This window comes from Phascolarctos cinereus, unplaced genomic scaffold (assembly GCF_003287225.1).
Source record: "Phascolarctos cinereus isolate Bilbo 61053 unplaced genomic scaffold, phaCin_HiC Scaffold_2;HRSCAF=192, whole genome shotgun sequence".
Classification (NCBI taxonomy): domain Eukaryota; kingdom Metazoa; phylum Chordata; class Mammalia; order Diprotodontia; family Phascolarctidae; genus Phascolarctos; species Phascolarctos cinereus.
Genome location: NW_027555625.1, coordinates 44,736,401 through 44,763,850, shown reverse-complemented (window position 1 = coordinate 44,763,850; position 27,450 = coordinate 44,736,401). Strand labels below are relative to the sequence as shown.

Genomic DNA, 27,450 nt, shown 5'->3' with positions numbered 1-27,450 from the left:
TTTTCCAGGAGTCCAGTTTGGCCCTTGTAAATTCATTCCTTTCTGGTTTCCCAGAGTTTTTCAAGCTACTCTTCCCCTCCCCCAGCCCCTCTTTTCCCCATCCAAGCCATAGAAATCTTAAGAATACAGAACATACTGAGAAATGTAAGCCCAAAGCTGACTCAGCAATAGAGTTTTCCATGGAATCAAACTTGGGTTCAGTTTGAACTGTAGAAATCTGTAGATTCTCCTTTTAATTTTAAAAAATTAATATTTTTTAGATTAACAAGCATTTCTTTTCTCTCCCATCCATCCCCTACCTCTAGTGAAAGTTAAAAAAGAAAAGGGGGAAAAAAACCTCTTGTAACAATATATGCATAGTCAAGCAAAACAACTTCCATGTCCAAAAATGCATGTCTCATTCTTTGTATTTTGTCCGTCTCCTCTCTGTGAGGAAGTGGTAACATTCTTCATCATCAGTCCTCTGGAATCATGGTTGGTCATTGATCAGAGTTCTTAAATCTTTCAAAGTTGTTCTTTTTTACAGTTTTGTGGCTTTAATATAAATTGTTTTCCTGGTTCTGCTCATTTCACTCATGTTGCGTCAATCCAGGTCTTTCCAGGTTTCTCTAAAACCATCCTCTTTATAGTTCCTTACAGCAAATTAGTATTCCTTACCCTCAGATACCATAATTTGTTCAGACATTCCCCAACTGAGACGCATCTTCTTAGTTTCTAGTTGTTTGCCATTTTAATTTTTGCCTTTGCCTTTTACATTTAAGGGCCAGCATGACTCCGGTGCAAGAGGTGAAAGCATTGTTCCTTCCCAAGGCAAACACCTCTCTCTGCACAAGCATTGTCATTCCGTCTCATCCCCTCCAGTAGATTGTCTACTTTGTCAGCCTTGCTCTCTCACTTTTCTTCAACCTTTCCCTGTCTGTTGACTCCTTTCCACTGCACAAACATGCCTATGTTTGTCCCATCCTCAAAAAACTCTTCCTTGATCCTTCCGTTGCCCCTCACATATTGGTTCTGACCTTTGTGGCTTGAGAAGTTCATCTGCAATAGGTGCCTCCCCTTTTTCTCCTCTCACTCTCATTCTAACCCCTTACAATCTGGCTTCCAGTCTTACTGTTCCACTGAAATTTCTCTCTCCAGAGTTACCAGTGATCTCCTAATTGCCAAATCCAGTGGCCTTTTCTCAATTCTCATTCTTTTTTTACCTCTCTGGAGCTTTTGACACTGTTGATCATCCTCTTCTCCTTGATACTCTCTTCTCACTCAGTTTTCTTTTTCTTTTTTACATTATAGACCAATATCTCTAATGAATATAAGTTCAAAATTTTAAGATAAAGTTTTCTCAGTCTCACTCAGTTTTCTAGATGCACTATCTCCTGGTTCTCCTCCTACCTATCTGACTATTCCTTCTCAGTCTCCTTTGATGGATCCTTATCAGATTCCACCCTCTAACTGTGGTGTCCCTCAGAGTTCTGCCCTGGCCCCTCTTCTCTTCTTCCTCTGTACAGCTTCACTCAGTGATCTTACCAGTTCCCATGGTTTAGTTATCATCTGTATGCTAATGATTCTCAGATCTACCTGTTCTACCGTAACCTCTTTGCCAGCCTCCAGTCTCACCCATCCAGCTGCTTTTCAGACTTCTCAAATGGGATGTCCAGTAGACATCTTAAACCCAACTTGTCCAAAACTGAGCTCATTATCTTTCTCCCCATACTGTACCCCTTCTAAACCCTTATTACTATTGAAGGTACCACCATTCTCCCAGTCCCCGAGGCTGACAGCCTTGTGTCATTCTCAACTCCTCACTATCTCTCACCTCTCATGTTCAATCTGTTGCTAAGGCTGTCAGTTTCAACTTTGCAGCCTCTCTCTGATATGCCCCCTCGTCTCCTCTGATACGACCACCACTCTAGTGCAGGCCTTTCCTCTCCTCACACCTCATGGGTCTGCCTGCCATTCTGTTTAGCTGCCATGTCACTCTCCCCCCCCCCCCCCCCGCTTCTAACTCCCTTCCCCCTCCCACCCACAGACACACTAATAAACTCCAGTGGCTTCCTTTCACCTCAAGGATCACATATAAAATCCTCTGTTTGGATTCACAGCCCAGTCTGCCCTCTCTCTTACCTTTTCAGACTTCTTGCGCCTGCCACAAGCTCTTCAATCTGGTGACGCATGCCTCCTTGCCGTCTCTTGGCTGCAGGCATTTTCTCTGGTTCTCCTCCCTTCCTGGGATGCTCTCCCTTCTCCTTTCCACATTCTGGCTTCCTTTCAGTTCCCACTGAAATCCTGTCTTCTACAGGAAGCCTTGCTCAACTCCTTTTAATTTTAGCGCCTTCCTTCTTTTAATTTATTTCCTATTTATTCTGTCTCTATTTTATTTGTACATGTTTGTTTGCTTGTTGTCACCCCCATTAGATGGTAAGCCCTCTGAGGTTAGGAACTGCCTCTTTTTGTATCCCCATCACTTAGCCCAGTGCCTGGCACATAGTAGACATTCCATAAATGTTATTAGCTGATAATAACGGATAATGACCGACTTCCCTGGAGCCCAACGTTGTCCATTTTATCAAATGTTCAGAATTCATGCAGAAATCCCTACATATTTTTCTGATTTACCTGCGGTGGTCTTTGCCATCCATGCAATCATGCCAACTACTAGTGAATATTAAGGTAACTAGATTTCAGATTTAGTGACTCCCACATACAAGACCATCAAATGCTACATGGACTCTGTCATTGCTATGGCAAAATGAAAGTAGAGTAGAAGCTTCTTGAGGGCAGAAACTGTTGTTTGTTGTCTTTGTATTAGCAGATAAAATGATATATACAAACCTTAGAGTGCTGTATAAATGTTAGCTGTTACTTTTATTTCTATTACCCAGCATAGTGCCTTGCACATAGAAGGTACTCAATAAATGTTTGTTGAAATAAAGCAACCGGTCAAGCTGCTGCTGTTGCCATTGGGCAACAGCCAGTGGAAACTGGAGAACAGTACGCACAGTGACTACAGCAGTGCAAGTGGAAAGAACAAGAACACAGCAATCAGAATGGGATACTGTGAGATTATAATGACCAAGCTTAACCTTGAAGAAGATCCATCAGGCACTCAGTCAGTGAGCATTTACTAAGCTCCCACCTACTTAGTAACCTAATTCCTCCTAAGAGGAATAAGAAGGCTTCTTGCAGAAGGCAGAATTTTAGTTGAGACTTGAAGGAAGTGAGGGAAGAGAGAACAGAACCCCCTTCTTTGCAGAAGTTGAGCTTCATGGGTATAGAGCATTGCCTATCATGTCAGACTTTTAAAAATTATATTCATTAGCTTTGTTGACCTTTTTTTTCTTTCTTCCTCTCTTTTTTTATTCTTTATTATAAGGGATGGCTTCTTGGGAAGGGTTTGGAGGAGGGGTGCAGTGGGAAACGTATGTGGTGAAAACACAAAAGATATCAATACAGATTTTATTTTTTAAAAATCAGGAGATTGCATTTTATAGATAAGGTACTGCTTGTCTGACTAGCCCTATCTAAATTTTGACAGCTTGTAACTTGTAGGGCCTAACAAGTATTTGATGGAAAATGTTGATCTCATGACTGTAGTGCTTGGAATTTCCCAGGGTTCTTCATCTTATACAAATGGCTTCCTGTGGGCATGGGAATTATTAAGCTAGTCTGAACTCTAGTCCCAAACCTACATGTTTTTATCTCACATTATGCTTCTCGTCTATTCCATAGCTCCACACTGTAGAATAGACAAAGGAAGAGGGTAAAGAAATAACAAAGAGCTTGAAAACAAATACACGGAAACCATGGGAACCAGGGAGGAAATGAATACTGTGAAATTCAGAAAGAAACTAGACAAGGAAGGAGCATTTCTCTTGTGTCCTGTTATTTTCTGTAATATATTCTTAGACTGGTGGTACCCAAGGAGCTGGATTATATACCTCTTAAGCTCCCCTTTACTTTATGAGCTAACCACTTACAGTATCTGGGACTACAACCCATGGTTACCATTCAGGGAGGATATTTGTAGTTCTTGGACATACTTGTTTTTCAAAAGCTGATTGAAGCATTAAGTTTTGGAATCGTTTAGCAGTACTATTTTGAGAAGGTTGTCAGTGAGGTAGGTAAAGTTAGAGAGCTGAAGTTTTGGCTCAGAAACAGAATTTGACCCCAACTTTTAAAAGTTTGAGAAATGGAGGGGGGAGAATTAGGGACCTAAAGTATATATTGTTAGGAAGTAGAAAAAGATGCTTCAAATGCTATAGCCAGAAATGGTTTCAATCCAAGAAATTTCTTCGCTCTAGAATTCTAGAGGCATTATAGACTCCTATAGCGTAGGTAATGATGGCTAGCATTCCTATAACCTAAAGATTTGCGAAGCATTTGATGGTCATAACGACCTTGTGAGGTAGGTGCTATTATTATGCTCATTTTACAAATGAAGACACTGAGGCAAACCGAGTAAATGACTTACTCGGGGTCACACATCTAGTAAGTGTCTGAGGCAGGATTCAAAAGTTCGTCTTCCCAACTGTAAAGACAACTATAAAGCCATCTCCTCTGTTGCCGAAGGAGACAGAACTTTCAGTCCTGACACTGTCCCTGGATCTGTGTGACCTCAGGCAGATCAATTTCCTCATCTGTAAAATGAGCTGATTCTAAGCTCCTTTTACCTCTAAAATTCTGCAAGCAGGTTTCATTTTTTACTGTAATTGCTAAAGAATTCCAATTAAAGAACGTACATTGATTTAAAGCTAGAATGTAGCTTCTAAGCCATCCAGTGTAACTTAAATTGAGACCTAGAGAGGTGCTTGTCCAAGGTCATATGCGGTGTAAATGGCCAAGCCAGTATTAGAACATGGGAGCTCTGGCTCCAGATCTAACCATCTTACTGTGTATCACACTGCAATATTTACTTGTTGTTCTTCGCAGTAAATAGAACTGACAATTATTGTTCATGATTAAGTGAAGGGAATGCCTTAGGGAATCCTTTTTTTTTTTTTTTTGGTGACACCCTTTACAGGAATAAGGGTGTTTATTCAAACATTCTTGATGAAGATATATGTCCTATCACATGTCTGGGTTATTATGAAATCTTTGGCAAAGAGTGGTAAGTTGCAGAATTTGGAGCCTTTATACCTTCATGATTTGTCCTCACTTAGAAAAAAGTGATTTTTTTTTGAAAATACACCCCAACGTGGGGATTGCGGTGGGACAGTAAGAAGGCAGATCATAATGAAAAAATTCTGAGTCCGTCACCTCTCTGTCAGGAGTTGGGCAGCTTGTTACATTATGAGTTTTCAAGTATTTCGAGGCAACGGAGTAAAGTGACTTGCCCAGGGTCACACAGCTAGTAAGTTTCAAGTGTCTGAAGTCAGATTTGAACTCAGATCTTTCTGAATCCAGGGCCAGTGCTCTATCCACTGTGCCATCTAGCTGCCCCTCAAGTTTTCTTTTTTAAAAAAAATTTAGTTTTAAGATTGTTAAACTGAACGTTTCTCAGCATTATGAGGATCTAAGACATTTCCAGAGTCCTCGGGATGGATAGTGCTGTTCACATTCAAAGAAAGAACTATGGAAGTCGAATTGCTATCACTTATTTTTACTTTCTGTTGAGTTTTGTTGCATCTTTCCGATTGTTCCTTGTATTGGTTTTAATTTTTACTTACAACTTCACTAATGTGAAAATATGTTTAATGGGTATGTAAATGTAAAGCCTATATCAGATTGTGCGGCCGTCTTGGGGAGGGTGGAGGGGAGGAAAAGGGAGAAAAATTTTCAACTCAAAAGCATATGGAAAAAATAAAAAAATTTTAAAAAAAATTTAGTTTTAATCAACTATGTATTTGACAGTTCAAGTAGAGTTTACTTTTATGACTCTGTCTTCCCTTCCTCACACCATTTTCCCTACCTTAGTTTCCATCTTAGCTTTGTCATCTGGTCTGAGGGCCACTTAACCCTGACCCACCGACTGCTCAGACCCTGTGCCATCCACTGAGTACTCCCAGCCCCTGTCCACCCTTCCGTCACAATTGCTGGCCTCAACATCAGCCTGATGAATCAAATCAAGTTAGCAATATGACTAATTACATTTATAATTTTCCTAATGTTGAACCAGTCTTGCACTCCCAGTATAAATCCATCATGGTCATAGCATGTGTCCTTGCTATAACAACAACAACAACAACAACAGTATATACAGTGTTTACTATGTGCCAGGCACAGTGCTAAGCACTTTATTATTATGATCTCCTATGATCCTCACACAACAACCCTCGGAGGTAGGTGCTGTTATTATCCCCATTTTACAGATGAGGAAATGAGGCAAACAAACATTACATGACCTGCACAGGGTCATATAGCTAGTAAGTGTCTTAGCTGGGTTTGAACTCAAATCTTCCTGACTCTAAGCCGAGGACTCTATCTACTGCACCACCTAGCTACCATTTTATTTAAAATTTTTGCATCAGTATTCATTAGGGAAATTGATCAAGAGTTTTGTTTGTTTTTTTCTGTTTTGATTCTCCCTGGTTTAGGTATTAGGACCGTATTTGTTTTCCAGAATAGTTGGACTACTTCAGGGCTCCACCAACAGTGCATTAGTTACCTATTTTCACATATCCCCTCCAGCATTTGTCATTTCTCTTTTCAGTCATTTTAGTCAATCTGATGGATGCATGGTGGTATCTCAGAGTTATCCTAATTTGCATTTCTCTAATTATTAATGATTTAGGGCAATTTTTTTTTTCATATGACTTGATAACTTTGATTTCTTCTTCTGAAACTGCCTGTTCACATGCCATGACCATTTATCAGTTGGGGAATGACTGTTATTCTTATAAATTTAGTTCCGTTCCCTACGTATTTTAGAAATGAGACCTTTATCGGAGAAGCTTACTACAAAGATTTTTTTTCTCCCAGTTTCCTGCTTTTTTTCCACTTTTAGCTGTACTGGTTTTATTAATGAAAAGACTTTTAAAATTTTATATCATCAAAATGATCCATTTTACCTTCCATGTACTTTTCTATCTCTCGTTTTGTCATGAACTCTTTCTCTGTCCTTAGATTTGACAGTCTTCCATGCTTCACTAATTTGCTTGAGATACTACTCATTTTGAGTTTATGTTGACATACAATCAGTCAGTTCACGTGGTATGAGGTGTTTGTCTGTGCCCAGTCTCTGCCAGACTACTTTCTAGTTTTTGCAGCTGGTTTTGTCCTACAGTGAATTCTTGCCCCAGTAGCTGGGATCTTTGGGCTTATCAAATACTAGGTTACTGTGTTCATTTGCTTCTATATATTGTGTAACTATTCTGTTCCATTGATCAACCCCTCTATTTTTTATGCAGTACCAAATTGTTTTGATGATGACAGCTTTGTAGCACAGTTTGAATTGTTAACTACTAAACCCTCTCCCTTCATATTTTTTTCCCCATTGGTTCCTTTGATGTTTTTGACCTTTATGATTTATTTTTTTTCTATCTACTTAAAGTAATTCTTTCTTTAATAGTTTGATTGGTATGTTGCTGAATGAATAAATTAATTTAGATAGTATTGTCATTTTTATTATATTGGCTCATTTTAAGAAAAGCTCCATTTATTCCTATACTTTTTAGTGTTGTTTTTTTTTTTTAACAAGAGTTGGTGGTGTATTTTATCAGAAGCTTTTTCTGCAACTGTTGAAATAATCATGTGATTTTTGTTTTTATTAATGATAGGGTCAGTTTTGCATATAGTTTTTCTAATTTTGAAACAGCCCTGAATTCCTGGCATAAATCTAGCCTGGTCATAGTGTATGATCTTAGAGAAATATTATTGTCCTCTCCTTGCTGGCATTTTATTTAAAATTTTGCATCAGTATTCATTAGAAAAATTAGTCATAGTTTTCTTTCTCTGTTTTTGGCTCTTTCTGGTTTAGGTATGAAGACCATATTTGTGTCATAGAAGGAATTTGGTAGGATTCCTTTACCTATTTTTTTTGTATAATATGTATAGTGTTGGAATTGTTCTTTAAATTATAGGATTCACTTGTAAATCCAGCTAATCTGGGGGCAAGAGGGGTGGTGTTCTTTAGGAAGTTCGTTTTTGGCTTCTTGAATTTAATTTTTAATTTCTTTTTGTTTTCATAGTTTTCTTAAGCCACTCTCATTTCTATTTGATTTTTAAAAATCCTTTTTGACCTCTCCCAGCTCTTTTGGGACCTATGGCCAATTCACATTTTTCTTTGAAGTTTTGCATGTAGCTGTTTTGATTTCATTGTCTTCTTCTAAGTCTGCATCCTGCTCTCCCCTGTCGCCATATTAACTTTCTATGGTCAGGTTCTTTTTTTGTTGTTTGCTCATTTTCCAGCCTGTTTCTTGACTTTTCACTTTGTTGAAGTTGAGCTCTGCTTCCAGGGCAGAGGAGGCAGTGTCCCAAGTTTGAGGGGTTTTTATGCTGCTGTTTTCAGAGAGTGTGCTGGAGCTCTGTAAGTTTTTGGTTCTTCCAAGGTGGTTTGATCTAAGGAGAGATGTGGTCACTGCTTTCTTGGCCTGTGCTCTGATCTGTAGAGACCACAAGCACTCTTCTGTGCCCTGGAACTGTGACCAGGGCTTCTGCTGTAGCTCCTTATCACCCTGGAACTGTAACTTGGTGCCCCTTCAGCTCCAAGTGCTAGTGTGCCAGAGCTCCTTATCACTCTGGGACTGAAACTCGGAACTGGGTATGAACAATACAGCAGGGTTCTGCACTTAGTATCAGCAGTGTGTTCCCTGGAATCTCATTTAGACCAGTTGTTTGACGCCCTTGCTATCAGCGGGCTGAGAGCTCCCGAAGCAGTAGCTAGTGCAGCCTCCGGGCCTGACTGCCGCCTTGGTGAAAGTTGTCTTAGGCAGGAAGATTGTTTTGTGCTGACTTTTTGTTGGCTTTGCTGCCCCAAGATTCAGTTTGCCATGTTATTTTATAGCTGTTTGGAGAGAGAACAAAGTCGGATCCCTGCCTTTACTTCCCTCTCTTGGCTCCGCCCCCTTCTTTATTTAAGATAGGGTTATTTAGGTATTCTACTTTGGAGAAACGAGTGAACCCCTTTGCACACAGGCTACAACTTACTTTGGTCTTTTTAAAAAATTGTTTATTTAATATTTTATTTTTCCCCAGTTATATTTGTTTCTTTTAAATTTTTTAGTTCCAGATTGTCTCCCTCTTCCCTTACTTCCCTCCTCATACAACTCACTCTGAAAAAGGCCTATGAGTGATACAGTTACAAAGTTCTGATAGCAGAATTTAACGGAACAGTGGAACTCATTAGAAAGTACTTTAATTACTTGGCTTGCTTGAATGGTGCAACTGAAACCTCTTTGGGCTAGTACTTCTCTTGTTTATCTAATACCAGAGTCCAAAGTCTTACTGACTTTGAACCAGGGGCTTTTGACCTGGGATCCATGAACTTATTAATCTTTAATAGTACCTTTCCTTTATACTCCCATATGTCTTTATTTTGTGCATTTAAAAACATTATTCAGAGAAAGGGGACCATAGGCTTCACCAAACTGTCAGAGGGAAACCATGAGACCAAAAAAAAGGTTAAGATCTTTGGTTATTTTCCTGAATTTAAGCAAGCCCAAATGAAAAAAAAGAAGAAATAGTTCTAATCACTGTAAGCCAGCGGATGGGCCTAAGTTGATAGCATCTAGGACAGCACCACTCTAATTCTGGGTCTTGAGATGACTATTAGGGGTAGTGATGAGGTGAATTCTTCTTAGTGTACCTAGCATTAAGATAGTAAAAGCTGATCATTTTCGCCGTGTTGCCCGCACTTCAGCCGTCATACTTCTATCTCTCTCTCTTTCCCCTTCTCCCCCTACTGCAACTTTGGATTCTACCCTTCTGATCCCCTGTTCTGATGGGCGGACTTTCCTGCACCTCATTGTGTCCAGAAGCACTCCTCTTTGAATTTCCTGGCCATTTTATCACCATGCCCACTTCAGTCTGGCCTTCGTCCTCTTTTACTCCTCTCTCACAGCAACCCTTGGATGCCGCCAACTCTGATAGGTGAGTTTTGATCTTATTTTGCTGCGAGCCTACCGCTTCCTAGCCATTTCCTTACCATTCCTTGTTCATATTCTCCTTCCGCCTCAGCAACCCTTGATGTGTTTTCTTCCCCCAGTAGAAGGTAAGTTCCTTGAGGTCAGGGACAGTGTCTCTTGTTTGTGCCTGCCACTATTAGCACTGTGCTTGAAAAATAGTAAACGCTTAATATTAAGGCGCTGCCCTTCTATATGTCTTTACAAGAAGCACTCACTACATGAAACAAAGTTCCAAGACAAACTCAGGGCTGGTTTAGTAGGTTTAACTTGAAACTGAGAGAAGAATCACAAGGACTAACCAATACAACACTTTACACATTTCACAGTTTTGCTGACAAAAAAGTGGATAGGAATCTGTCATTTTCGAGCTGGCAGTGTGAATTATTCTTTGTTAATCAGCATCACCTAAAATAACAGTGGCTTTTTCTTGTTGCATGTTGAAGCCTGCATTCCTTTATCTGAAACACTTATTTGAAAACAGATTCTTTATAAAAAGTCAATAAATATTTATTAAGTACCTACTAAGTGCTAAGCAGGAGGAATACAAATCAAGGCAAAAACAGTTCCTGCTCTTGAGGAGTTCACAATCTAATGGGGAATGTGATTAAAAATTGCTTTGCATTCAAATTTTTGGTCCTCAAATAGGAGATAACTTTTACCACGTAGTAAAACCTGGTTATTTTTTTCTCCAGCGTGAACTTGTTTGTTAAATTCTTTCCATATATCTTAAATAAATAATTATTGGCTTATTTGAATAATGTTATCCCACAACAAAACACTAGACACGTTTGATCATCTCTCCTCAATAGGAACATCTTAATTTTTAGTAGTGCAGTATAATTCTAGATGGTGCAGTGGATAGAGCACCGGGCCTTAAGTCAGAAATACCTGAGTTCATATCTGGCCTCAGACACTAGTTGCGTGACCCTGGGCACGTCAGTTAACCTTATTTGCCTCAGTTTCCTCATCTGTAAAGTGATCTAGAAAAGGAAATAGCAAATCACTCTGTCTCTGCCAAGATAACCTCAAATGAGGTCATAAAGAGTTGGACACAACTGAAACTGTTGAACAACAACAAAAATATAATGTACTCCAATTTGACCAAAGACCTTATATATTCTGTTATAGCATGGAGGTAATTTCAGCCAATTCAGTTTTTAAAAAATTATGCCTGTTGGGGGCAGCTAGGTGGTGCAGTGGGGAGAGCACTGGCCCTGAATTCAGGAGGACCTGAGTTCAAATTCAGCCTCAGACAACATAACATTTACTGTGTGACTCTGGGCAAGTCACTTAACCCCAATTGCCTTGCAAAAACAAAACAAAATTATGCCTGTTATATGAAAGACACTATGTTAGATTTTGGGATATAGTGGCAAAAGCAAAACCCCCTGCCCTGCTCAGAGGTGCTTACATTGTTCTGAGAGTAGGAAGTTGGGAGAGAGGAAAACATAGATAAGAAAAGACAAAGTTTCTATAAAATAACAGAAGATGATTTCAAGAGGGAGAAAGCATTAATTAGATGATCTTAAAAGTCTCTTTCAGCTCTAGAATGCTTTGATTCCATCTTTAGAAACAATTTTACTTGCTCTCCATTTCTTTTCCCAGAGGAGTTGAACTGTAAGCAGGGAGACTAATTAGGAAGCTATTTCAGTAATTCAGGCAAGAGGTGAAGAGGGCCTGAACTCATGTGACTAATCAAGTCACTGGGCCTATATGGACAACATCCAAGGGTACCCAAAGAACCATGGCCAAAAAAAAAAAAAGCCTGATTATCCTGTTTTAAGAGGTCATAAATGAAAACTGCCAGATTTAATAGAACCAGAAAGCAAAATGGAAATAAGGAAAAATCCATTAATCGCTTCCTGGAAAAAACCTCAAAATGAAAACTCTCCACTAATGTTGTAGCCAAAATCCAGAGCTTTCTAGTCAAAGAAAGATACTGCAGAGGATCCAGAAAGAAAGAGTAGAAATACCAGGGAACCACAGCCAGGATCACATAAGACTTGGCAACTGCCACTGTAAAGGAGAAAAAAAATTGAAACAAGATATTCCTAAAGACATAACAAAAGAAACTTAAACCACAATTCTGAGTATTTTTTTATTGGGGGGGAAATGGGCCTTTAATAGGGTAGAGGACTTTCAAGCATTCTTAATGAAAAGGCTAGAGTTGAATAGAAACTTTGAAATTCAAAGTAAGAGTCAGTAGACACCTAGACAGGTAAAATGCATTTGAGCAACTGGAAGGAGTTAAATGATAATTATATGCTTACATTTTAATAAGAGGAAAAGAAAGAAGTAGCTCTTCAAAATCTTAATGTCTTAGAGAGTTAAACAGGGAATTAAATATGAGAAACAGAGGGCCTAGGGGTAGTTTTGTTCTGTGTTGATGATGTTAGGCAGGGGGAAAATGAGGGAAGGAATACACTAGGGAGGAAATGAAGAAGGGATTATAAATAAATATTTCTCATACTTGGGGTACATGAGATAAATATATAAACATGGAGGAAAGGGAAGGGAAGAAGATGCAGCACAAAAATCTCATTCTTATCTAAACTGAACAAAGAATGGTTGAATATGTGTGCTTGTACTTGTACATATAATTTCTTAAGGTATTATGTTAAACTCAACAAGGACTAATGCAAGGATGGAAAACGGGATGAGAGGGGTTTTAAGAGGTGGAAATAGTCAAAAGCAAAACAAACTTTAGCTTTAGAGGGTTGAAAGGAGAAAAAGAATGTATATGAAGCAATGATAGGGTTTAGACTAGGGGAAGAGAGGAAGAGTATTGGAGTGCAAGCAGATGGCTTCAATTACAGATCACTATTGTTTATTATATTCTTTCATCACTTTATTTTAATATGCAAAGATGTAGTAGGAAGTATTTAAGTATGAAAAGAGAAAGAGGAAAGAAGTATAAGACACAATGGAAGGAAATGACCAATTAACATTTAAGTATTGATGTTAATGGAAGAATTCTCTCATGAAATGGAAAAGGATAGTAAAATTTTATTAAAAAGCAGAATCTAATAATATGTTGTTTATAAAAAACACTTGAAACATAAAGATTCACACACTGTTAAATGAAAGGCTGGAGAAAATGTTATGTTTTAGGTGACCTAAAGCATCATTGCAATTACTCAGAAACTAGAATCATACAGTTTTGTAATTACAAGGAATTGTAAGGTTCAAGTCCTTCATTTTATAAATAAAGTAAATGAGATTTAGAAAGATTAAGGGATTGGTTTGAGGTCACACAGAGAATTCCTGTCAAAGCCCAGAGTAGAATTCATAGTGTCTGACTCGGTCTAGTTTTCTGAATTAGCAAATTTTGTACAGAAGACCCCTTTATGTAAGTACAGCACGAGATAACTGTGACTTGCTTTTTACTTCCTCAGTCTTTCTCTCTTAGGTGGAAAGAGATTTAATGAGGTAGGCAGATGGCATAGTGAATAGAATGCTAGACATGGAGTCAGGAAGAACTGAATTCAAATCCTGTCTCAGATGTTTATTGGCTGTGTGACACATTCGTCACAGCTGTGTGACGAATCACCTTCTGACCTCAGTTTCCTTATCTATAAAATATGGATGATGATAATAGTATGTACTTCATAGGGTTGTTGTAAGAATCAAAGGAGATAACAAATGTAAAGCATTTTGTCAACCTTGAAGTGCTATATAAATGTTATCTATTTTTATTATTGTTTTGGTTATCATTACAAGGAAGTTACTCCATTGTAAAGTCAGAGGCAAAAAGGAAGGTCTAGATTTTAAAAAATTTAGGAAAGGTTGCTTTGGAGAGGGTTTTCTTGACGCTTTCTAAATTTATCACTTTGACTTCAGAAGATGAAATTTTTTTCCTAAAGTTTAAGTAATGTTCAGCTTTTAAAATCTTTAGTATGTTAATTATATTATTTCCATAGAAGTTACATTAGCAGCTCCTACTTGATGCTTTTGGATAAGCTTCTGGGTCAGTTTTCTTTGGGAATCAGCAAGTGGTCGGGCAGATCCATTGCCTCAATGTAAAGAACAGATAAGAAGAGATGACGTCTTCCTGCTCTCATCTGCAGGGATCTTTATTTCTTAGAAGCCTGTTGGCTCTTACTATACACTTCACTGAAATCTTTAAAATGTATTTGTGTGTTTGTTTTAATTTTAGGTACTTAACAGAATAGTTATTGGTAATCCAAGTGCAGCACTCAATTTCCCTAGCTGTCTACAAACAGACTAAGATATGTATGTTGTGGAGAATTCCCCCATAAACTAATCCTACTCTTGACTTCTGACAAAGGCCAATTTCATTTCAGCCTGTGTTTGATGGTGCCAACAGCACCAGTAATGGCAAAAAGCAGGAGACTTATCCCTTCCCTCTTGTCATTTCTCCAAGAGATAGCAGTTTTAACTCCAGATAATAGGTCTGAGTTGAATTGAGGACAATAATACTAGATCCCTACCTCCCTGAACTTGACAGGAATGGAATATTTGCCCTTTTTAGCCACTAAAACAAGACCATCTGTGTCTCCATCCTGGCAGTCAAGTGGAACTATGGTTGAGCTTCAGATAACTGGTCTGATCTTTGATCCATACCAACCAACCACCCGGAGCCCTTACTTCAGAAATACACTCAGGTCACTGCCTTTAGATGACTGAGCTCAGATTCCCTGTCCCCTCCCTTCCAGTGATGACTTGCTCACTCTGCACTTTCCCTTTGTCACCAGCACTTAAAGAGGAAGATAGGACAGTCTGGAGCAATGTGCTTTTAGGAGCTGTGCTTAGGAGGAGCCCATTTTCAGACATGATTTAAATAATTGGTTGAATTAAAGTGATGAATATTTTAGGAATGAAAGATTCTTAAAATTTACATTCATTCAGTAAGCATTTAAGCCCCTGCTATGTACCAGCCACTATGCTAGGTGGTGGCAGAGTCAAAGACAAATAAAGTTCTCCCTTTCCAAGTGAAGCTTTTATCCCCTGAGGAAATATGAGGGAATGATTGTTTGGCCTGCAAAAGAGAAAGCTTAGGAATGACTTTATTACTGCCTTTAGGGATTTGAATGGCTTTTGTGAGGAAGTTGCTATGGAGTCTTTTCTCTGTCTTTGGAGAATCAAATAAAATAAAAATGTGTTTAAATTAAAGCAAAAGAGATTTCGCTTTTGTTTGAACTTACAAAAAGACTATCAAATGGATAAAACGATGTCCTGTCTGTCCCTGGAAATGGGTAGGGGGAGACAATAGCCAAGTAGCTATCTGTATTGAAACAGGTAGAGAGCCAGTTTCTTAGGACTGGAAAGGAAGGAAATGAGCCTCAGTTTTTGTCTATGGCCCTCTTTGGATGAATTTAGCTATAACTCACATTAGATAACAAAACCAGTCTACCAAGAAGACTAGTACTTGGTATGTTTTAAGAGCAATTAACTCAGCAAGACAGCTTAAAATTAATTGTATTTGAATTTCCTTATAGACCGTAGTAACCAAGGGGACATTGGTACTTTGGTGAGAGTGCGTAATGATTACTAACATGTGATTGTGTTACTGAAGATTCCTAGTCAGGTAGCCAGCTGGAAAATGGTGGCATCTTCATATTCTTCCATGGAAGGTGTCTTGACCAAAGGAGATGTTCCTTACATGTTCCTTAAAGATGTCAATGAAAGAAGACACAGACAGGGATAGGTAGCTCATCCTTTAGGCTTGCTTTTTGTCCTGTTTGCAGAAGAGGGCAGTCATTTTCTGTGGATAGAAATTCTGAGAAATGGGATTATTGAAGAGCGATCCACATGTGGTCTTACTATCTGTTAATATGTTTCTTGGTGAAAACCATCGTGCACTCATCAAATGAACTACAGAAGCGTTCATCATTTAGGCCGCCTTCTATTGTAAAATAAAGCAAAAACCTTTTGTGGTGCTGATACGTCATCAGCTTCTGAGGCTTGGTGAAGGGAGGCCACTGCACATCGTTAGCACGTACTACATAGCGTTGTAATTGAGTCCACTGTATAGCGAGATGTTTGTGTTGAATGTTTGTGAGTGAATTTATGCGGGTTGGGTTTGTTTCCTTACCCTTCGCATGAATGAAAAGCCATTAATTCCAGCAAAGCTGCTTGAGCATCGTATCGCAATTAAAAATAGCCTCTCCTATCCGGAGCAGGGGAGGGGGAAACAGTTTTTTAAAATGACAAACCAGAATTCCTGAATATGAGTCAACCGGCAGGTATTTTAATGTAACTTAAGGTTGTACTCTACTCACATTTGTCTCCAATTAAATGTCTGTAGTAATTTTTAATAAACTACAACATTTAATTAGAGACGGCTTGCAGTTTGCTAAAGTTTTGCAATTTGTCGAGTTAAATGCAACATTTCCTCTCCCTTCCATTGCCAGGAGTCTAACCCAGGTTTGCATTCATAACCTTGTGCCCCAGGCTGCAAAAAAGCCAGAAAACCAAGAAAGCACAAGCTGCAGTGTAGCTTCAGCACAGATTCACTGTCGTGTGGTGGGATATTGCCAGCACCTGAGCTGTCACCAGCAGTTCTCACGCTCGAAGGCAAGTGCCGAAAAGCACGCCCAGGACCAAGGCAAGGCACTTTTCAAAGGCGTGGGGGAGAAACCTTGGGCTTCCTTGTACCTCTTGGGACGCAGTATCCCATCTGGAGAGAAATCCCCGGTGTGCCACAAGGCCACTGCTAGAGAAGCTGCCCCTGGGACCGGCAGCTGGGTGTAGCCTGGCCAGGGAGGAGCTCACCTTCTGTGTAGGGGTTGGGTGGGTAGGTAGGAAACGTATCATCTGGTAGCTTTCTGTTTTAATTCATCACCCTTTTTAAGAGCCAGGCTTATTCAGTAATTTCTGCTGGTAGTAGTGTGAGTGCTTTGAATGCCCTCTAAATTTTGGTACCATGGGGGCAAAAACCTACATGCCTACTCTGGTTAGGAAGGAAATAAGCATTTATATAATGTTTACTCTGGGCCAAGCACTGTGCCAAGTGCTTTACAAGTATTATCTCATTTGATCTTCCCAACAACCCTCGGAGGTAGGTGTTACCATGCCAATGTTACAGTTGAGAAAACTGAGACAGATGGGTTAAATGATTTACCTAGGGTCACATAGCTAAGTAAGTATCTGAGGATGTTTCTGACTTTGGGCATGTAGGTGGCTCAGTGGGTAGCGCTGGGCCTGGAGTAAGAAAGACTCCTTTTCCTGAGTTCAAATCTGGCTTTGAACACTTATTAGCTGTATGACCCTGAGCAGGTCATTGCACCCTTTTTACCTCAGTTTCCTCATCTGTCAGATTAGCTGGAGAAGGAAATGGCAAACGACTTCTGTGTCTTTGTCAAGAAAACCCTAGATGGGGTCGCGAAGGGTGGGACGTGACAGAAACAACTGAACAACACCTTCCTGACTGCAGACCCAGCTCTCTATTCAATGGCCCACCCCACTGCCTTGTACACTGAAGTCCTTCCAGTCTGGCTGCCTGTTAACAACAGTCCCTGGTTGCTGTTGACTCCATCTTACTTCATCTTTTTGTTTTTGAATCAGTCTGCTCTTTTTAAATATATGTTCAGAAGTGAGTTTTACCAAGGAAATCTTGGCATATTAACATGTCCCTGCCCCAGTGTTCCTCATTTCTGCCTCACCTACAGATAACCTTCCCAGATACTGTTCATCATACAGATTTTAAGATGGCGACATCCCATAGCTGTAGGTTGAAGCAGTTCATTTACAGCAGTGTAAACACCTAGCAGACCTGAAAGCGATGTGTCCTGCAAACCCGACAGAGCCCCAGACGTAAACCCATTTTCCTGCCCTCAGTATTCAGTTCTCAGAAGCACTGTGCAATGGCTAAAGTTCTCACGGTAGACTTATTCTGAGCGCTAACCTTGAACTCATAAGCCGCTGCTCAGCGTTCCTCAATCTCCCATCCGCAGATGTTGTTCTTGGCCTTCCAACACTTCTTCTTGGGTGGAGTTGTGGAAGCTTTCAGACAGCTTCTTAGCGAGAAGACTCTTGATTATTCCCTCAGGGTATGACGAGGCGACACAGCAACTAAGCTTCCTCTGGAGACCGAATCACACATGGCTTGTAATTAAGACCAATCTTTTCCTGGCCTTTTTCTTGCAACTTATTTTTTTTGTAAGTCAATTTCACATTCCTTACATTTCAGTTTCTGAAGACTTTGAGGCTTCTTCATCAGCCATGGAAGGGAAATTCACCTCTCTGGTCAACACATTTAAGACATTCTCTCTAAGCCATATTGTTTCTGTGGGAATTATTGTTGAGATAACAAAGGATCACTTTTTTAAAAAGTCTGTCTTCTTCTCTTTCTGTCTTTCCCTCTCACCAGGTATAATGTTCTTGTTGTTTAGTCTTTTTCAGTCGTGTCCAACTCTCCACGACCCCATTTAGGGTTTTCTTGGCAAAGATACTGGAGCAGTTTGCCATCTCCTTCTCCAGATCATTTTACAGATGAGGAAACTGAGACAAACAGGGTTAAGTGATTTGCCCAAGGTCGCACAGCTAGGAGGTGTCTGAGGCTGGATTTGAACTCAGGAAGATGAATCTTCCTGACTTCAGGCCCATTACTCTATCCATTTCGCCACCTAGCTGCCCACAAATATAATCTACCCCAGAATAGTTCTTTGATTTTGAATTGAACCACTTGTATATAGATAATTTTTTCTGGTGAGCATACTTAGTATTAGCAGTTTTGTTTTCCAAAGCATTTAATGGGCTTGACTTCTAATTCCTTTTTATATCAATGTACGGCAGTGAAAACATACTTGCAGGCCCCCAAAGGCTCTTCTGTGACCTCACAGCTGATGTGCCGCCCAGGGAGTGCAGCTTCTTCCAAGCAGTGATGGCAGCAGAGCAGCTACTCTGTTAGGGTCCAGGTAACTGCACCTGGTTACGTATGGTCCATTGTCATAGCACAATTACACCAAATAGGAGTTTTGAAATTTTTTTTTTTGGTGGGAGCAGTGTTCGTGTCAAGGATTCTTGCTCTATCCCAACAAAACATGAACCTTAAAGAAAAAAGAAAATTCAACGACAGAATATGGAACGTTTGTACACAATCCAGTCTATCACACTAGACGATCAATTCATCATATATTCCCATTTTTCTATGCATCCGTCTTAGGAACTCAACCTTAGTTAATCAGTTGAATTAAAATAACGTGAAAGTAAATAGATTAAGGCTCATTATTTTTGGGAAACTAAGCATCTCTTTTTCATTTATCCAGGCAGCCTTTAACAATTTTTATCCTGTTAGCTAATGTAGATCCCCAGATCAGTTTATGTTTGAAAGGTTTGGGTTTGGTGGGGTTTTAAAAATTGAGTTGGGCTCATCAGAAAGTTATAAATTCCCAAGATTCTCTGATGTGCTCTGCTGCCCTGTGTTCCCTGAAGGACTGTGGGAATCACCCCAGCTGGTATGCCCTCTCCATTCATTCACTTTAAAAAATCCCTTTCATCTTGGAACAATTCCATTAGCATTTGTCCCTCTTCTTCATGATCTGGAGCAGCTTTTTCTGCTGGAGAAAATTGAGTCAACACATCACAGTCTGAAGGAATCATAGTCACACTGTTCCCAGAGTACTTCAAGGCTGCTCAGAAGTGAAATTCCAAACAAAGGACCTGCCCTTAGACAAAGGAGGAGAATGAAATGAATGCTTAGGAAAAGCAAGAGGAAGAGTTTCTAGGGCTGCCAGCACTTTAAAACTCAGTAAGCAGCCATGACAGGAATAGTATAACCAAAAGCAGTTAAGGTAGTGGTGGTTATTTTTTTCTTTTCTGGAAAAGTAACATAGTGGAGTCTGTAAAGACAACCCTTTATTTTCCCCATCATTTGCAGTGGCTGTGGCTGAAATACATTTTTATTTTTGCCTAGACTAATAATGAAAAGATGGTAGCCAGGCTGCTTGGCTTCCTTCTGGCTAGTCCCTTTCTTATAAGGAGTTCAGAGTGCTTACTCAGGGAAGTTTCACTAATTCTCACAGCAGTTCTGGGAGGGGCAGAAGGGAGGTATTATTCACTTCATGGTTGGAGAAGCATTTTGCCTAATCTGAAATCCAAACACAGTGGCAGGATCTGGAATGAAATACAGATTTTCTGGTTCCTGTTGGCAGCTAGATGGTGCAGTGGATAAAGTGCTGGCTCTGGAGTCAGGAGGACCTGAATTCAAATGTGGCTTCAGACACTAACTGGCTGTGGGACCCTGGGCAAGTTACTTAACCTGTTTGCCTCAGTTTCCTCCTCTGTCAAATGAGCTAAAGAAGGAAATGGCAAACGGCACCAGTATCATTGCCAAGAAGACCCAAAATGGGGTCACAAAGAGTTGGATGTGACTGAAATAATTCAACAACAGCAGCAGTAACATTCCTGATTCTTAAGCTAGAGACCTGATTTGAGACGATTTAACTCTATGCCCCCTTTCCCCTCCCCCGCCCCCACTCCCAGGCTTTAAACCCTCATGAATCCTTTCACAGCTATAAAGTTTTCCACTAAAAGAACCAGGTGGAAACTGTCCCTGCTGGTCATTTATTTGTCTTCAGTAACCTGTAATAGAAATGGGAGGAAACCCAGAAGCCAGGAGGTGACAGAAGAGCTGAGGAAACCAGCTCATTATCCTCAGCAGCCCCTGACAGCCTTGCCTGCCCTTAGTGAGTCAGCAGGGAAAGATGACAGGCCTGCTTTGCTGGTGTGTTTGGAAGAAACATGCTGAGGCAAGGAGTCGTTTTGTGCATACCATCCTCTGTTCTTGGGGCACTTTTCCCCTGGGGAGTAAGACAGAGAGTTAAAGGTACTAATGAAATTGGGAAAGCCACCAGAAGTTTAAGAGGCCTAAAAGAGAGTAGAGATGAAGGATATTCGGGGGAAAGAATGCATTATATTTATGCAACATTTTAAGGGTTATAAAGTGTTTTCCTTACAGTAGCCCTGTGTGGTTTTAAAAAGAAAACAACAGGTATTATCCCCATTTTATTAATAAGGAAACCAAGGCTCAGTGAAGTGGCCTTATTTGCTGAAGGGCATACAGCAGATTATTGGGGTGAGGGGTGAATCAGGCCTAGAAAGAGCCCAGAGCTCTCCATTAATACTATCATGCTTCTATACTCAGTTAGGGTAAACCCCTTGCATCTTCCTGCAAAAGGCAAACAATGAAATGAGGAAGAAAAAGCTTGATAAAAGTAGGTTGGGATTAAATTATTTTTCAAATCCAGCATTGTAACTCTAACTTACTGCTGGCAGAACAAGAAATTTGTCAAATTGTTTTTTTAAAGCAATTTATTACTGTGTAAAAAGAACAATGACTACAACTATATAAATTCAGACAACTTTAAACGGCAATAAAATTCTGATGAAATTTAATGGACAATGTTGGTACTAACTTATTAAAATTAAAGTACATGCCTTTTTGGCAGCGTACTAAAAAGCAGGGATATCGCCTTGCCAACAAAGGTCCACATACAAAGCTGTGGTTTTTCCAGTAGTAATGTATGGCTGTGGGAGTTGGACTATAAGGAAGGCTGAGCACTTCCAAACTGTGGTGCTAGAGAAGACTTTGGAGAGTCCTTTAGACAGCCAGGAGAGCAAATCAGTCAATACTCAAAAGAAATTAATTCAGACTATTCACTGGAAGATCAGATACTGAAGTTGAAGCTTAAATATTTTGCCCATGTAATGAGAAGACAGGACTTGTTGGAAAAAAGCCTTGAGGTTGAGAATGATTGAGGGCAAAAGAAAAAGGGGATGGCAGAGGATGAGATGGATAGATAGTACCATGGAAGCAACAAACATGAACTTAGACTCTGAGAGATAGTGAATGATAGAAGGGTCTGGTGTGCTATGGTTCATGGGGTCACGAAGAGTTGGGCACAACTGAATGACTGAAACGACACATGCTGTTTTAAAGAAATTAAAGAGTAACGTGTAATAATCCATGTTTCTTTTTTTAATTAACTTATTTTTAGTTTTCAGCATTCACTTCCATGAGATTTTGAGTTTTAAATTTTCTCCCCCTCACCAAGAAGGCATGCAATCTGATGTAGGGTCTACATACGCATTCATATTAAACATTTTCACATTAGTCATCTTGTAAAGAAGAATTAGAGCCAATGGGAGGAACCACAACAAAGAAAAAACAAAACAAAATAACAAAAGAAAAGGAGAGCAAATAGTCTGCTTCCATCTGCATTCAGACTCCAGAGTTCTTTCTCTGGATGTGGAGAGCATTTTCCATCAAAAGTCTTTTGGAATTGTCTTAGATCCTTGCATTGCTGAGAAGAGCAAAGTCTATCAAAGTTAGTTATTGTACAATGTGGCCGTTACAGTGTTCTCCTGGTTCTGCTCACTTCACTCAGCATCAGTTCATACAAGTCTTTCCAGGTTTTTCTGAAGTCTGCCTGCTCATTATTTCTTATAGCACAATAGTGTTCCATTTCATTCATAAACCACAACTTATTCAACCAATCCCCAATTGATGGGCATCCCCTCAATTTCCAATTCTTGGCCACCATGAAAAGAGCTATTGTAAGTATTTTTGTACATGTGGGTCGTTTTTCCATTTGTATGATGTCTTTGGGATACAGACCTAGAAATGATATTGCTGGGTCATAGGATATGCACAGTTTTATAGCCTTTTGGGCATAGTTCCAAATTACTCTCCAGAATGGTTTCTGTGAAAACCACAGGCAGCTAAGTGGCCCAGTGGATAGAGCACCAGTCCTGGAGTCAGGAGGACCTGAGTTCAAATCTGATCTCAGACATTTCCTAGCTGTGTCAAGTCACTTAACCCTGTTTGTCTCAGTCTGGTACCTCTGCCAAGAAAAGCCCAAATGGAGTCGCAGAGAGTCAGATACAACTGAAATGACTCAGCAGCAGCAACATGAAAACTGTAAGGCTGGAAAATGCTGTGATCAGAGCAGGCTTGATGGTTTGATACCAGAATTAGGATTTGTGGCATCCTCCTAAGTTCTGCTCTGTAACTAAGGACTTCACTGGTGCAACCTAAGGAAATTAGATTTCTGAGTTGGTTTGTACACTGTTTAGCTCTGTGTATGTTTACTGTTCCAATCCTGAGATAATGTCATGGAATCATAAAATTTTAGAGCTGAGAGACTTGTTTTGCAGAAGAATAAACAGAGGTTACATCAGTCAATCAATAGGCATTAATTTAGATACCTCTTGTGTGGCTGGCATTGTTGTAGGTGCTGGAAGTATAGAGACAGAAATAGTACAGCCTTTGCCTTCAGGGTGCTTGCATTCTAAAGGGAGAGACAACACGTACATATATACGAACTGAATACAAAGTAAATTTGTTGTTGCTCAGTTATGTCTGATTCTTCATGATTCCATTTGGGGTTTTCTTGGCAAAGATACTGGAGTGGTTAGCCATTTCCTTCTCCAAGTCATTTTACAGATGAGGAAAATGAGGCAAACAGGGTTAAGTGACTTGTCCAGGGTCACACAGCTAGTAGGTGTCTGAGGCCAGATTTGAACTAAGGAAGATGAGTCTTAGTCAGGGGAGCATGGAATAGTTCACCTGTCAGAGCTATGGATAAGGGGAAAATTTATCACCAATCAAGAGAGAGCATTATGAGATATAAAATGGATAATTTTGATTATATCAGATTTAAAAGTTTTTGCACAACAAAGATCTAAGACAATTCCAAAAGACTGGAAAATGCTGTCCACATCCAGAGAAAGAACTCTGGAGTCTGAATGCGGATTGAAGCGTACTATTTTCTTTTTTTGTTTGTTTTTGGGGGAGTTTTTTTGGTTTTTTGTTTCTTCTTTCTCGTGGTTTTTCCCTTTGGTTCTAATTCTTCTTTACAACATGACTAATGTGGAAATATGTTTAATATGAATGTATATGTATAGCCTATATCAGATTGCACACTGCCTTGGGGAAGGGGGATGGGAGGGAGGGAGAGAAAATTTAAAACTCAAAATACTATATAAGTGAATGTTGAAAACTAAAAATAAATGAATAAATAAATATTTTTTAAAAATTTGTGCATGAACGAAATCATTGCAGCCAAGATTAGAAGGCAAGCGAAAAGCTGGGGGAAAATTTTTTTACAAATGTCTCTGATACAGGCCTCGTTTCTCAAATACATAGAGTAACTGAGTCAAATTTATAACACAAGTCATTCTCCAGTTGATAAATGATCAAAGGATATATGAACAGACAGGTTTTCAGACAAATAGATCAAAGATATCTGTAGTCATGAAAAAATGCTTTAAATTGATTAGAGATTATTGATTAGAAAAATGCAAATTGAACCAACCCTGAGGTACTGCCTCATACCTATCAGATTGGCTAATATGACAGAAAATGAAAATGATAAATGTTGGAGGGGATGTGGGAAAAGTGGGACACTAATGCACTGTTGGTGGAGTTATGAACTGATTGAACCATTCTGGAGAGCAATTTGGAACTATGCCCAAAGGGCTATAAAACTATGCATACCCTTCTGCCCAGAAATACCACCACTAGGTCTGTATCCAAAAAAGATCGGTAAAAAGGGGAAAGGACCTATTTGTACAAAAATATTTATAGCAGCTCTTTTTACGGTGGCAAAGAATTGGGAATTGAGAGGATCTCCATCAGTTGGGGAGTGGCTGAACGAGTCATAGTATATGGTTGTGATGGACGACTATTGTGCTATTAGAAATGAGGAATAGGAGGCTTTCGAAAAATCTGGAAAGACTTACATGAACTGATACAGAGTGAAATGAGCAGAGCCAGGAGAACATTGTATTATAGTAACAGAAATATTGCAAGATGTTCAACTGTAAATGACTTGGTTATTCTCAGCAATATGATGATGCATGATAATTCCAAAGGACTTCTGATGAAAAATGCTGTCCATCTCCAGAGAAAGAATTGATGGAGTCTGAATGCAGATGGAAGCATACTATTTTTCTTTTTTTTTCACGGCTTTTTTTGGTCTGTCTTTCACAACATGATTAATGTAGAAATGTTTTCCATAATTGTACATGTATAGCCTATATCAAATTGCTTACTATCTTAGGGAGGGAGGAGAGAATTTGGAACTAAAGATTTTTTAAAATAATTGTTAAAAATTGTTTTTACATGCAATTAGGGAAAAGTAAAATATTATTTTTTAAAAAATAGAGAGAAGATGAAACTTCTTGTCTCCAGGCCCAGCACTCTATCCACTGTGCCACCTAGCTGCCCGCAGTAAATAAAAGGTAACAAAAAGTCCAAGCAGTTAAGGGCTTGGGGGTGGAGTGGTGGTAGTCAGGAATAGCTTCATGAGGAGATGGTACTTGAGCTGAGCTTTGAAGGAATCTAGGACCTTCTTAGCAGGAAGGACAGAGACAGGAGAGGAGACATCCGTGGGTGAGGAACAGCAAAAAGGCCAGTGGGCTGAACTAGCGCATCCTTAAAGTCACCTGGGCACTAAATTGTAATACATGGTGAAGGTCTTTTATATGTTAAATACAGGAGTTTGTAGTTGATGCTAGAGGCAAGAGGGACCCACTAGATTTTCTTGAGCAGTAGTGACTACAGTCGGCTTCTCCCCTTGGCAGCTCTGTGGAGGACAGAGGCAGGGAGCACCAAGGAGGAGGAGGCTATGGCTGTGGTCCAGGTGCAGGGGGAGGCAGGCCTGAGCTAGCATGGGGTTACTGTATTTCATGACTTGTCCCAAGTCACGAAGCTGTTTAGTTACAGAGAAAGGGACCAAAGCCCAACTCTCCCAATTCAGTGCTTTTTCCCCTTTAGTCTCCCTGGCAACAGCAGCAAACTAGTAAAAGAAATCGAGGTAGATCTGACAAAGAAGAGTAACCCCCAAAGGAAAGGGAAAGAAGGAAAGAAAATTGTGTGCAGATACTGTCCCTTTTCTCCCCATACCCTTACTGAGGCAAGTCAGGTATGACACTTCAGGGTTGGGGAGGAGGGATGGTCTGCATCACCTTTTGATAACCTTACCAGGGCCTGTCGCTGTCCATGTGCTGAGGCCAGAGAAGCGTCCTCCAGGGTGGCCAGGTCAAGTTCCAGGTACCAAGCACCACAGGAATTCTGGGTAAACCTCATCCTCTGTTGAGAGAATGCCAGGCCTGAAGTCAGAAAGACCCGAGTTCAAATCCAATCTCAGATACTTGCTAGCAAGTTACTTAATGTCTGTCTCAATTTTCTCATCCATAAAATAAGGATCATTCTAGTACCTGCCTCCCAGAGTTGTAAGGATTAATGAAAAAGCAATTGTAAAGACCTTAACGTGGTACCTGGCACATAGTAGGAGCTATATAAATGTTAGCTGTTATAAATACTATTATTGTTGTTGTTGTTTTAAAAAAAAAACAAATGTACAGTTTCTTTGCAGGCTCTCCTGACTCTCTCCCTGGTAATTCTCTCTTGCATCTCTTCTGGTAATCCAGTGTAGAACTTGTTTCTAGGAGAAGCTACTATCTTTTTGCTAAACTTTTAAAAAAAGTTTTCCATCATTTTCCTCCTCAGAGTTATTAGGCATTACCAAAAAAAAGGGCAACTGAACATTTATAGTAAAATCAGTTATTATTTAATAGCTTTGAGTCTTACGTTGGATGAGGCAGAAGTTAAGAAAGGCAGCGGTAATGCAGGAAGGTATACCAAGAAAATACTTTTCAACTTGCCTAATTTACAGCTATTAGCATTCACATAGAAACTCATTTTGCCTTTTTGTAAAACCCAATGAGGTACATGCACACTGTATCATTAAAATATAATTAGCCAGAGAGCAAGAAGGCATAAGGAAGTCCTGCCACTGGACCCAAGGCCCCCTGTGCTTTCCCTAGCCTGCCTTTGGGCCAAACTAAACATCAGCCTGAAAAAGGAATAGTCATCAGGAAAGTATTTTCTTTCCTCCCTAAGTCAGGAAACAGCCTCACAATGGAGTCTCCTGCTCCACTCTGGGTGCTGAGGTGGGCAGGAAACATCTAGCCATTGCCAACTGGGGTTTTCCTGCTGATAAATGAACCCCATGACCAGGGTTACTGTCTTGGTTAATGAGTTAATGAAGAACCTGGGCCGTGCAGTGACCCTATCCCGAAAAGCTTCTGCAAAGAAGTCACATTAGTCCAACTTGGGCATTAACTCTTTCTTCCTCAGCTAAGAGAAGTTAATAACAGATTCCGATGGAGCTTTCGAATGGAAAAGTAACAGTGGGCTATGCCAGAAGGACTCATCTTTTAGCACTTGCCACGGACATGGACTTGGCTCAGAAGAGAGAGAGAGAAAGAGCTCTAACTCATCAAAAGAACATCATTTGCCATCCCTGCTGAACCTTGTTCCAACATGTGTCTTGAGATTGTAACTTAAGCAGTGACATTTCGTTTAGAGCACTCACTTTATCCAACACACTGAAAGGAAGCCTCCTAATAGAGGCTGAGGCCT

The 27,450-nt window shown here is 39.8% G+C and overlaps 1 protein-coding gene across 2 annotated transcripts in view; it reads left to right on the top strand.

The window, feature by feature from the left end:
* The window catches only part of CFDP1 (craniofacial development protein 1), a 142,710-nt gene that overhangs the window by 62,963 nt on the left and 52,297 nt on the right, over positions 1-27,450 (top strand). The window contains exon 6 of one of the 2 annotated variants that reach the window (XM_078149359.1): positions 25,189-25,265. The exons of the other annotated variant lie outside the window; for it this stretch is intronic. Within the exon in view, the coding sequence (XP_078005485.1) occupies positions 25,189-25,258 (70 nt within the window). The 3' untranslated portion in view covers positions 25,259-25,265. The remainder of the gene's footprint in view (positions 1-25,188; positions 25,266-27,450) is intronic. 2 annotated transcript variants of the gene reach the window in all.